Source organism: Diplotaxodon limnothrissa, linkage group LG23 (genome assembly GCF_057381915.1).
Source record: "Diplotaxodon limnothrissa isolate DT_005_m linkage group LG23, D_limnothrissa_male_GT1.1, whole genome shotgun sequence".
Classification (NCBI taxonomy): domain Eukaryota; kingdom Metazoa; phylum Chordata; class Actinopteri; order Cichliformes; family Cichlidae; genus Diplotaxodon; species Diplotaxodon limnothrissa.
The window spans coordinates 48,381,882-48,394,479 of NC_140617.1; the positions used below are offsets into that span (position 1 = coordinate 48,381,882).

The 12,598-nt window shown below is 40.7% G+C and overlaps 1 protein-coding gene across 6 annotated transcripts in view; it reads right to left on the reverse strand.

Moving 5' to 3' along the window:
- LOC146608982 (diacylglycerol kinase zeta-like) overlaps positions 1–12,598 on the reverse strand; it is a 74,696-nt gene that overhangs the window by 18,142 nt on the left and 43,956 nt on the right. For all 6 annotated transcript variants that reach the window (XM_085347744.1, XM_085347739.1, XM_085347743.1 and 3 more), the window contains 3 exons: positions 2,199–2,265; positions 453–493; positions 216–358 (listed from right to left, as the gene is read on the reverse strand). In XM_085347744.1, coding sequence (XP_085203870.1) covers positions 216–358; positions 453–493; positions 2,199–2,265 — 251 coding nt within the window. The remainder of the gene's footprint in view (positions 1–215; positions 359–452; positions 494–2,198; positions 2,266–12,598) is intronic.

Sequence of the window (12,598 nt, forward strand, 5' to 3'; positions counted from 1 at the left end):
AATTATCAAAGGAAGAATAATTAATACTTTTCTCATGTAAATTTTGGTTGTAAGTAACTGTAATTGGCAGACTATTTCTATTGATTTATTGATTACTTCAAGGAGTCAAAGTAAGGCCACGCTTTTCCTTCTCCTCCTCCAGCGTTATGCACTGCAATGAATGGAACAAAGAAAAAATGTTTAATGAAAATTCAGCTTAGTCACAACTGATTTACCTGCTGTTTACTGGGCTAGGGGCGGGGTTAACCAGGTCGGCCATGGCTGAGGGGGAGGTGCCTACAGTTGTCATGACAACAAGTTCAGGGTCCAGGATGAAGATCTCTTCCTGGGAGATTTCTGATACGTAGTTGAGATGTTCCTGAAGGTTTTAGCAAAGAATCAAACGAGAAGGCATCATTAAGGTCACGGAGTGAAAATGACTAAAAACTAGAACACAGGTGGTGAAACCTTACCTGTGCTCGGTCGATCCTGTAGAAACGATCGGCTGTCGTGGCTGAGGAGACACAAAAGGCGGTTTTAGCCAAATAAAGACAACGTGGGAAAATTACTATTCCTGTAAGCATGTCTCAAACTCAGCTCATTTAAAGCAGATTGCTGCAGGCGGTCATTAAGGTTCAGGTCAGCAAATAACTTTGAACATTGTTAATCTGTACATATGCTAGCTCCCACCTCCTGTGCCAATTACTGTGGGAAACCAATAGCCTGCAGAGTAACAAGATGAGACGCTGCCCCCACAGGGTGAGAAACTGTTGTTTCTTACACCATAAAATAATTGTATTTTATTTCAGTGTAATAGGGAACTCGCATTCATTTTGTGAAGACCAAATCAATGACTACTGTGATGCAACAATGACTTTCTAACCAGACTGCATTTTTGTCCCATTGCACCGAGTTCACCTTTGTTCTGCATCATTATAATGAACATGGACCAGTTTAATTCGTGGTCCAGCACAGCCCAGCAGCTGGTAACACAACTCCTTTCACACCATTCTAGGAATGTTATTCTAAAGCCAGATTCTGTGCAGTTTGTCCATCTGAGCAGCTGGTGGAGGAAATATAGTCTAATATAGGAAGAACTGATGAAATTCTTTGATGTCATGAATACAGTCATACAGTGAAATAACTTAATAACAAACAAATGTGAAAAGTACAAACAAACAATGTAGTTTTTCAAAAGCACTTAAACATATCAGCCATGTGTGTAAATCCTCTGTTGGGTTAGAGCAGAAGTAGCACTGATCACATGCGCCCTCCTCAAACACATCCTCCTTATCTCTCTGTCAGGTAGATGCTGCATCTTTTTAAATCCAGTTTTCTGCTCAATGCCAACAGGACACAACCCAGGCAGAGGTGTGTGTGTGTGGGGGGGTTGTGTTAATGTGCATGCACATTTAGCATTGTGTAGGAAGCCTGGTCTTTCTCTATGATATTTTTGGCAAGTTGCTCTGAGAGATAAATATTCATGACATTCTCCAAAACCCAGGATCTGATGGGACTATGTTTTATGTTATTTTGAGGAAGTGCTAACACAGAAACCTGTTTACATTAGAGAACTGTGTCAGCATTTGTCCTGCTCACACTGCCTGTGATAATGCTGCATGGACCTACGATACGATTTTCTAACAATTTGAACATTTGAAATCTACACAAAACAAAAGCAGAGTACAGATCTTGATTGTAGGTCACTGACTGCGTTCTTACAATCAGATACACATTTCACAGCAACATGTGGTGCGAGAGATCTGGTATTGCTTGCACAAGATTGAAAAGGGGCACTCAAAATGTAACAAGTTGTGTGTTTGTCCATTTCTCCCAGTGGAACACAAAAAAACACCAGTAATGTGACTTCATCACTGCCTTAGAACAGAAGACAGTAAACTTAATCTGCAACATTTGTAAATGACTATAAACATGATTCCTCTGCCATTATGCTTATGAATGCATGCATTCATTATATGACACATCCATAGCAGCAAAAACATGCATGACTGATCTGAGCTTCATCCAAGTTAATTAAAGACCAACAGGCAGCTGATCAAAACTGAACTGGTAACTGCCATTTCAAACAGGCAAGATGAGTGTTGATAAGAGTATTTATGTATAAGTCATACTCATGAAACAGGATGTCACCATAATATCATCATACTGGGTAATGATTAGCATAAAGGTAAAAACTACTATTATTAAGTAATACTTACAGTCGAGGAAACACCACTTTGGAGACAATCTCTGTGAGCAAAGATTCTTCGGCTTGGCTGCCTCCTCCTGAATGACAAACAGACACCTGATTACAGGTCAGTGGACGAGAGAGTAAACAGAAGCTGAGCCGACGCGAGGACGAGATCCTCTGGTAATACTGAGTCTTGTTTTTCAAGCAGTCATGGCTTCTTGTTCAGCTCAAAAGTAGTCGTTGCAAATAATCTCCTCCAAATTTACTGCATGATGAATATCTGTTTCGGGCCACATATAAAGCCATGAAAATATAACACGATTACCAGACATCACAACATTGTTGGGATTTGGTTTTAAAATGAATAAATAGAGTCATTTTTACACATTCTCCTACTGTTGAATCTGGAGAAACACCTGCGAGACCTAACAAGCTGCATTCACATTTAAAGTAGATTAAAGTAGATTACTGACCCTCATCAGGTCTGACTGTTAGCTATTTAGATTTAATAAAGACTAACACAATATACATGAACAGAAACATGCACCAACAAAACACTCAGGGACTATCACACCTGACCATCAATACATCATTCAATTCAGTTTTATTTATACAGCGCCAAATCACAACAACAGTCGCCTCGAGGTCGACCCTACAATAACACACAGAGAGAAAAACCCAACAATCATATGACCCCCTATGAGCAAGCACTATGGCAACAGTGGGAAGGAAAAACTCCCTTTTAACAGGAAGAAACCTCCGGCAGAACCAGGCTCAGGGAGGGGCGGCCATCTGCTGTGATTGGTTGGCGTGAGAGAAGGAGGACAGGATAAAGACATGCTGTGGAAGAGAGACAGAGGTTAATATCAAGTATTATTCACTGCAGAGAGGTCTGTTAAGACATAGTGAGTGAAGTAGAAACTCCCATAGCATCATGGGAATCACCAGCAGCCTACGTCTATTGCAGCATAACTAAGGGAGGATTCAGGGTCACCTGGTCCAGCCCTAACTATATGCTTTAGCAAAAAGGAAAGTTTGAAGCCTAATCTTAAAAGTAGAGATAGTGTCTGTCTCCTGAATCCAAGCTGGTTCCACAGAAGAGGGGCCTGAAAACTGAAGGCTCTCCCTCCCATTCTACTTTTAAATACTCTAAGAACAACAAGTAGGCCTGCAGAGCGAGAACGAAGTGCTCTAATAGGGTGATATGGTACTACAAGGTCATTAAGATAAGATGAATGATGTCATCGCACATTAGGGCCGAGTCCCATGGATGGACATGCATTCAAGAAGTTGTAGCTTACTTTTCACTTCACATCCAGCTTTAGTTGTAAGGGGTCTCTGCAACAGCAGGTTGTCTTTTTAATGAGCCTTTACTGAGTGGGCACATCCTGCCTACTGAAGACCTTTAAATTGTCTTTGGCAATTTAAAAAATAAAGAGCTGTGACAGGTTTAATCCTCACATCCTACAGCAAACAACGTACAATAAAAATACAAAATCCTCTACAAAGCAAACCAGTTTAGTTTTAGTCATAAAAATAGATTTCAGTTTGCAAACAACAAACGTCGCATCAGGATAAAGCAGACGTAATCGCTGTTCCCTGTGAGCAGGTGCGATACAGCAGGCCCTGGATGTGTCCTGTACACATCCACTCACATTATCTTCTCGAGTCATAATGTCAAAAACTTGTGACAAGAAGAAAGTTGCACTTCTTTATACAGCCTCATTACTGCAACTTTTTGTATGTTGATATGGCGCAGCCTTTTTTACATCCAGTCTCCAATTAGTTTAGAATGTAGCAGCAGGACTTTTTAACTAGATCAAAACACAGACAGCACATTACTGAGATTCCTGCCTCCCTGCTCAGTTTCCCTGTTAGCTGTAGACTGAAGTTTGAACGCTTGTTCTCTGTTTACAGAGAAGTAAATGGTCTGAGCCTGGTATCCGTGAACTCCTGCCCCCGTACAACACAGTCACCTAAGATCTCCAGACCAAAGCCTGCGTCTGTCCCACAGATACACCGGATTATGAGTGAAACAGCAGAATCAATCATTATTTTTCACTGACTAAAAACACACCATCAGTTCTGGCTGACTTTGTCTGACTTCTCAAACAAACGACTCAACCCCACAGGAAATCCTTTGCTGTGTTTTCAATCCACACCACCTTTGAAAGTATTTGAGGGTCAGGAATATTTGTATATTATAGTTTTATGTTCATTTATGGCAAATGAACATAATCTAATTACAATCTGTGCAGAAGTTTATTATAGAGCTCGTGACCTCCCATCAGTATTTCATTGGAAACTTGTCAAAATATAGATATATACTGAGTGACCACCTGTAGGTTTACAGATGTGCTGCTTATAAGGTTGGAAATCTGCAGTCAGCTGGATGAGGGACGAAACATTTCTCTCACAACGCTGCGTCCAGATGAACTTCCTGGGATTTCCTTACCCGCAGGATTTAAAGTCACTTGTTGCATGCTCCGTTTGTTTATAGATGTATTTAAAGTACTTCTAAGTTTCTGATTCCAGGTTTCTACGTGTAACAAGAAGATATGAGAGATGGGGTGGACGCGAGCTTCAGGGCCATTATGTTGTCCCCCTGTAACATTTCCAGAGTCGTTTGAAGTATAAGGAATCCTACAATCAGAAGAAAGCAAATAAAACTGCTGTTACTTTATGGGTTTTTTTTGAATATCACTCAATAAACTCAGTTTGTTTGTTTGTTGTTTATGTTTCAAGCTTTAATGTGTTTGAGAGCATTTCTCTGTACAACTATGGGAGTGTGCGCCAGATTTCAGCCCCTAGCTTTGAAAAATGTATTTTTAAATGCCAAAGATGGTGGTGCCAAACTATTGATTTTTTAAGTGTAGCTGAAGTTAAGCTTGACTTTTGAAATCCCATCTTTCTGAGGTCATATTTGACCTAAAACTATCTGCCTGACATGGATTAAATAGTCCTCTGGCTCCACTGAAAATTGTACTTTGAAAATATTTGTATGTGCACATTACAAAGAGCTCAAATTTATAAAGAAATGTATCATCATCCTACATGTTTTTCAGGGAGATCAGAGAGGACCTGGTATGGAGTGGCCCAGCTGAATGTAGACTGTGACTTGTGTGGCTCCTAGTAAATGAAACCATTTAATGATTTGCCAGGTAACCCATTTGAGTTCAGCACTGCAGAAAGAAAAAGTCACCTTCCAGTAGAAGTGGCAGGAAGAGGACAGCTAAAGAAAGTTGTGTTTTTCTCCTCTCAAACGGTAACAGAAAGGTTCGCTGGAGTAAACACTCCTGCTCTCCGCTGTTTGTCTTTACTTGCCTAATCCTGCTGTCATGTTCGGTACCAGTCTCAGGCTGAGTAAAATGCCTGCAGGCTTTGAAAGAAAACCTACAAACGCTTCTAAAAAGTTTGACTTATCTGAGTGACTGCGTCTTCTTTGCTTTCTCCGTCTTCACTGTCCTACTTAACCCTTATTCTGCAGCAAGTTCAAAGAAAGCAGACAAAGAATGAGTGAAGTAAAATGCCGACAGTACTGTAGGAACAGATACCGGAGTGAATAATAAGCAGACTTCGCTCAAGTGAAATGCTGGTTTTAATTGTCACTGCTTCAAGATGCCTCGTCTCTCATTTTCTCCTGAGATGAGACAGGATCAGCCAATCGCTGCAAACGATGTAACACATGGCAGCAGCTTTACCGGCACACAGCAACAATAAACTGCCTTACTGTAACACAGTCCTTTTCTAGTCAAATTAGATGACAGGTTGCCAAGAAAGGTTCGCCGAGATACACAGAGAGATGCGACTGCCAACCAGAACAGCTCCTCAATATGTTTTCATTTTGTGGACACTGAATGAATGCAGAGGGCATTACTAATATATTTTGTGAGGTTTTTAGCTGTGGTATCAGCTGTAGCAGCAACAGCCTAACCAAGGTGATCCTTCTCCAATAATATGTTCCAGCTCTTCCTCGGTGGATCCTGAGGTACTCCCACAGTTCAGACTGGATATATAACCCCTTCAACGTGTACTAGGTGTACTCAGCAGGTGAGAGCCTGCAAAAGCTCCACTTAAAGAACAGATTGGATGGACTGGCAGAAGCCAAGCTCTGTTTTACAGCTGTTATGTGGGCGTATGCATATTATAGAGCTCTGCTTTGCAAAGAAAAACATTCAAAATACTGAATATCCTGCAACACACAAAAGGTTTACTCGGTAGGTGGTTGTAGAAGCTATTTTTTCTCCCGCTCCATCACAAACTGCACCAGTGAGCATCAACAGTCACCAGAGAGCAGGAGATCAAACTGCGAAACAGGCGTTCATTATTCTGGTTGCTACGCAACACAAAGTCTGACAGCAACTCCCAAATTCTCTCCTATTAATGATCTCGCCTATATAAAATTAGGATGTTGTTAAAAATAACATTTACAGTTAGTGCTGCTCTGATTTCACCTAATGAGGAAGATGAAGAGCTTGTGATGTGGATACATGGTGTCCGACAGGCTGAGTTCATCCAGTGTTTGTCTAAATACAGCATTCACTAGATTCACACTCAAGTAATGGACTTTATCTGCTTTTCAGCAGAGCACAGAAAACTGTTTTTCTTTATCAAGTGAATGAGCTCTCTGCACGCTCTGTGAAACCTGCCTGAAAACTGGGTTTCACCTTTGATCAACAACTGCACAGCTTCTAAATGGCGAATGATGCCGTTTATATTGAGTAGGAAATGACTTCTTCTTCTTTGCTTCATAAATTTTGGACTTTATACTCAGAGTCAGACGGACAGACTCATTTACCAAAGCACTAATTATTGTGATGCCGTCTGTCTCTAAAGTCTGTTAATATAAACCACAGGAAAAGAGAAGCCGCACACTTATGAACACAACTCAGATTGCACTGGCTAGCGTTCAATAAAAGCGCAGCAGCTACATCCCATACAACACACATATCAGGGTGACAGAACATGACAGTGTGGCATCTCATCAGCAAATCCCCCTCGGCTAGCACAAGCACAGGAAGAGCAGAGAGGGAGGAAGAACAGAGGATCCTTGATACAGACTCGCTGGAGCGCTGAGCAGGTGAGCTCGCCGAGTCCTGAGACTTGTCATTAAGCTTTGTGATTCAGACTAACCTGTTACAGTCGTAAAAAAATGTGTTGAAATGCTCGTGCATCTTCAAAAATGCTGAATATAAAAAAGTTCACATTGTTCTTAATTCAATTTTAAAAGTTTCATATATTCTATATATTTATTACAAGCATAGTCATTTTCATTTGATGGCTGTGGTTTATACCCCCTGAATATCAAAATCCTGTAATACTAATGAAAACAATCAATTACTCGTTTTTAATGAAGGCTGGCTCCATCGCTCTGGATGAGAGATGTGGTCAGAGGTTGACTCATGGTGGGCATGAACGTCGCGGTAATGTCTGGCTTTCTTTGAACTGTTTCCAGCCTGGTATGATTGTACAGCATCTTTAACGACTTTAAAAAACAATAATTGGGTGCAGTTTGAATTTATTTTGGATTTTCTCTAATATGCACAAGGTGAACAGCACTTATACAGTACAGGCTCAAATATATATATACACACCGCTGCTAATATTTGGTTAAATATTCACCCCAACCAATCACAGCAGATGGCCCCGCCCCTCCCTGAGCCTGGTTCTGTTGGAGGTTTCTTCCTGTAAAAAGGGAGTTTTTCCTTCCCACTGTCGCCAAAGTGCTGCTCATAGGGGGTCATATGATTGTTGGGTTTTCCTCTGTATGTATTATTGTAGGGTCGACCTTACAGTATAAAGCACCTTGAGGCGACTTGTTTGGCGCTGTATAAATAACATTGAATTGAATTGAAATGTCCCTTTAACTACACTTTCGGTGGCCATCAACAAGCTTCGGGCATAATTAACGTTGGATATTCAGCAATTCTTCCGAAGAGTTGACAGGTTAATTTAACCAAGTTTCCTGGCACAAATTTGCAACAGTTTTGAGATCAGCGCTTTGGGACCATCGTCCCAGGAACTTAATGTTAGCCTACTTTAGTCCAAAATGGCAGTTTCACAATGTGAAACTAGCTTCACTGTGCAGAGTCACACTGGAGTTAAAACAGTTCATTACGGGTTCAGGTGTTGCTGATGCACACTGTAACCATTTCCCTCTGATTTCAAGGTGACGATACGGATCTTCTTCCAGACTTCCAGGCAAAACTGTGACATATCTGAGTGTAACACATGTGTAGTGTACATTTGTTTGAAATGATGAATTTAGAAATGTCTCCAAGAAACATTCCCAACTTGTGTAAATCTACACTTGACAAGGAGAATTGTCCATGAGGTGTAGTCAAACTTCTGACTACAACTAGAGTTTTTGTGTAGATTTCTTAAGTAATGGGTAAAGCTGGAATTGCAGTAGCCCAGCAACCTCACTAGTTGTTCAAACTACTCTAACTTCAGTTTCATTGATTACCTAAGATGCCCATTGGAAACCTAGCTCAGAGTGATTCACTCCTAGAACCTGAGCAATTACCTGTTGGCTTTGCTTTGTGACTAGTCCTTCTGGAGCTTCAGGTAGTTTAAAGGTTTTCTAAAGCACAAGTAACTAGAATTAGCTGTGCAGATTTAATGGTTTTAATCTTTGCTCAACAACCCTTGATATCTGAATACAGCTATAAATAGACCTCTCAAATCAGAACTGTACTGTGTAATTGTTTGATTGAGTCAGAAGAACAAAATCATCGACTTGAAGAGACCGTGAGCAGGCAGTGCAGTTTAGTACACGAATGAATGAAAAACATCTACCATTCCAGGTAACTGAGTATTCATGCTAACTTTTTTAATAATTTGGGGATTATATGACAAACCCAACATACTTTGCACACCAGGTCAAACTCAACTATTAACTTTGCTGCACACAAACGACACCACAGATACCACACGGAAATACACAAGTAATCAGAATACTTCAAGGTTACCAACACATGAAGAAACTCAAACCGAGTCAGATACAGCACAGCATGCATCATGCAGTCACACTGAGACACATGGGGAAAGTCTCCTTGAAAACAAAACGCTATCAGGAATCAAAGATTACATTATGTCACCTCACGGTGCGTTTTAGTTCCCCATCTCTCAGATTCTGTTTGTTTTGAGAGTACTTTTATTCATGTAGGTGCAGCCAGTGTATAAACACAGAGACGTGTGGTAATTCATTCTCTGACAGTGTTAGGGGTTACATGGAGAATAAAGTGTAGTGAAGATGTGTCCGGATGGTATGAATGGAAATAGCGCTCAGCAATTTGCAGCCATGCTGACGTAAACTGTCATTTGAGGAGAGACTGGAAAGTTGGTTTTGTTTTCTATGTATAATGTTGCCTTGTTTTGTTTTGCTAAACAGCCATTTTTATAAAAGCCACTTTCCTGAATCGGTTGCTGGCAACAATACTGCTCAGAAAGCAGCGGTGGATGACAGAAAAGCTAACAAGAATTAGCTCTGCAGAGTGTTATTAGCGGTTGTCACCGAGCTTAGAAGCGTCTGTGAGGCACCGGAAGAGACCTGGTTGTGTTGACATCACACATGAGTTGGGGAATATATAGTACGGGATATAATCTGGGAGCTAACGGCTGCACTCATTTCTGAAACAAGATGAATGCTGCAGTTTCTTGAAAAGGGGGATTTTCGCTGGATGTCCCAATTGAGTCAATCTTATTTAAGTAGAACTGGAGTGATAAGGCCAACACTGACTATGACAACAACATTAACACAGATAGCTCTACCAGAGTTGTTAACAAAATGCTGCATTAGGTCTGAATGAGTGAAGAAAGTCACAGCTTTCAACACCTGGTGTAAAGAAGATTACCGATCGTGGCTAAAAGAGACATTTGGTTGGTTGATGGTGGTAGACGGGGAGGCCAGATTATTCTAGTTTTATGTTTTGCATGAGAGAACGGCCTCTGGAAGTAAGAGAGCTATATACAGACAGCCTGTCAACCACAGATGGAACTAGGTTGGTTTCAAGGCTGGTGGTTGATCTGCTAAAACTGGAACACCTGTGTAAGACTCTCACGCCTAAAATGCTGATAAGAATCTGCAGTCATAGTTTTGCAGACTCGGTGCAAGACCTCGTTTTTTCCCACAGTAACACCTGACTTGATGCTGACTCATTAAAAATCCATTTCATCTATTGTGCTCATCCAACATCTGTAAAAGTGTCACGTCTGACTTTTTAAAGCAAGAAAACAACATCTAACATCTCAGCCTGGCTTTCATATACTGTGTGGCAGTATATGTTGTTTGTTTGAATCATTAAGCCTTTCATTAACAAGGTGGATTCAGGATGTAGTAAACCGATCCCAGAGTTTGGCAGACTAAAAGCTGGTCAGACAGGAAATCTGTAAGGTCACTGGCTTCATTTCTTTGGTATCATAACTCACACATACAGTACAGCAGGTTTCCATAGAAACTATGTGCACATTATGCAACCATAATGAACACTGCTCGTGCTTATGTGATATTTAGCATCTGACACAAAGAGGAAGGTCTACAGACATTTTTTCCATCCTGGCCGAACTGAAAACTGAGCTGGAAACGTGGTGAGAAGAATATCATGAAAGAAGATGCTGCAGCACATAATGAAACTTTTCTGCAGTTTCCAGGAGAGTCTGTACTTAAACATGTATGTGTGTATGTTTCAATGTTGGCTTCCTTTATCGTGTAAACTCATGTGCTCGTCTCCTTGTACTGATTGATTGATTATACTAATATATGACTCACAAATATTCTCCAGTTAATTAGTTTCAATCTAAAGTTGTGCTTCTCATTTACGAAATGAAATCTTGAAAGCAAAAAAGTAGAGCAGCTGAGTGTAACTGACTTTAACAGAACGTATTTAGCTCATCTTCTGTTATAGATGGGAGGATATAATACAACACTCGCTTTAATAACTGTGTCCACGTGCCTTCGAATAAACAGCAAGAATGAGCAGCAGATATCGATCAGACTTTATGTGGAAGAGAAACTAAGTCCACGTGAAATGTCTGAAGCTCATTGTTAAGACACACCACGTGGAAGTGACTGTGTCACTGAGCCCATACTGTCTTCTTATTCTTATATCTGTGTGCTGTGTCTGGTGCTTGTGTGATGGAGTAAATATTCCATCAGGGACGGAGGACGACTGATGCCTTCAGCAACCCTGCTGTCAGACGTTACCGCTGCTCTGGCTCTGCTCTGCGGAAACCTAAAAATGAATGTTGTTGTATTAACTGATATTTCCTAAGGTTAGACTTTGCATAGAAATGTTTCTACTGAAGGCTGAACCCACACTCGTTCACATTTTTACCACAGTTGTCTAGTGTAGAGCAAAACCTACATATGGTACAAACAGATTTTTTATTTTGAGATAACAAATCTTCATCAGCTAGAATGATGCGATTTGCTCGATTATGTTATTTGTCTAACCTTCCATCTTTTTCTAACACGTTTACCTTTTACCAAGTAGGCCTGCAATGTGAGAGCAAAGCGCTCTAATAGGGTGATATGGTACTACAAGGTCATTAGGATGAGATGGGGCCTGATTATTTAAGACCTTGTATGTGAGGAGCAGGATTTTGAATTCTGGATTTAACAGGAAGCCAAAACAGGAGAAATCTGCTCTCTCTTTCTAGTCCCTGTCAGGACTCTTGCTGCAGCATTTTGGATTAGCTGAAGGCTTTTCAGGGAGTTTTTTGGACATCCTGATAATAATGAATTACAGTCGTCCAGCCTGGAAGTAATAAATGCATGAACTAGTTTTTCAGCGTCACTCTGAGACAGGATATTTCTAACTTTAGAGATGTTGCACAAATGGAAGAAAGCAGTCTTACATATTTGTTTAATATGTGCATTGAAGGACATGTCCTGGTCAAAAATGACTCCAAGGTTCCTCATAATGTTACTGGAGGCCAAGGTAATGCCATCCAGAGTAAGAATCTGCTTAGATACCATCTTTCTAAGCTTTTCAGGGCCGAGTACAATAACCTCAGTTTGATCTGAATTAAGAAGCAGAAAGTTAGCGGCCATCCAGGTCTTTATGTCTTTAAGACATTCCTGCAGTTTAACTCATTGGTGTGTGTTATCTGGCTTCATGGACAGATAGAGCTGGGTGTCATCTGCATAGCAGTGTAAATGTATGCTATGTCTTCTAATGATGCTGCCTAAGGGAAGCATGTATAATGTAAACAGAATTGGTCCTAGCACTGAACCCTGTGGAACTCCATAATTAACCTCAGTGTGTGAAGAGGACTCTCCATTTACATGCACAAACTGGAGTCTATTAGATAGATATGATACAAACCACTGCAGTGCAGTACCTGTAATACCTACAGCATGTTCTAATCGCTCTAATAGGATATTATGGTCGACAGTATCGAACGCTGCACTGAGGTCTAGCAGGA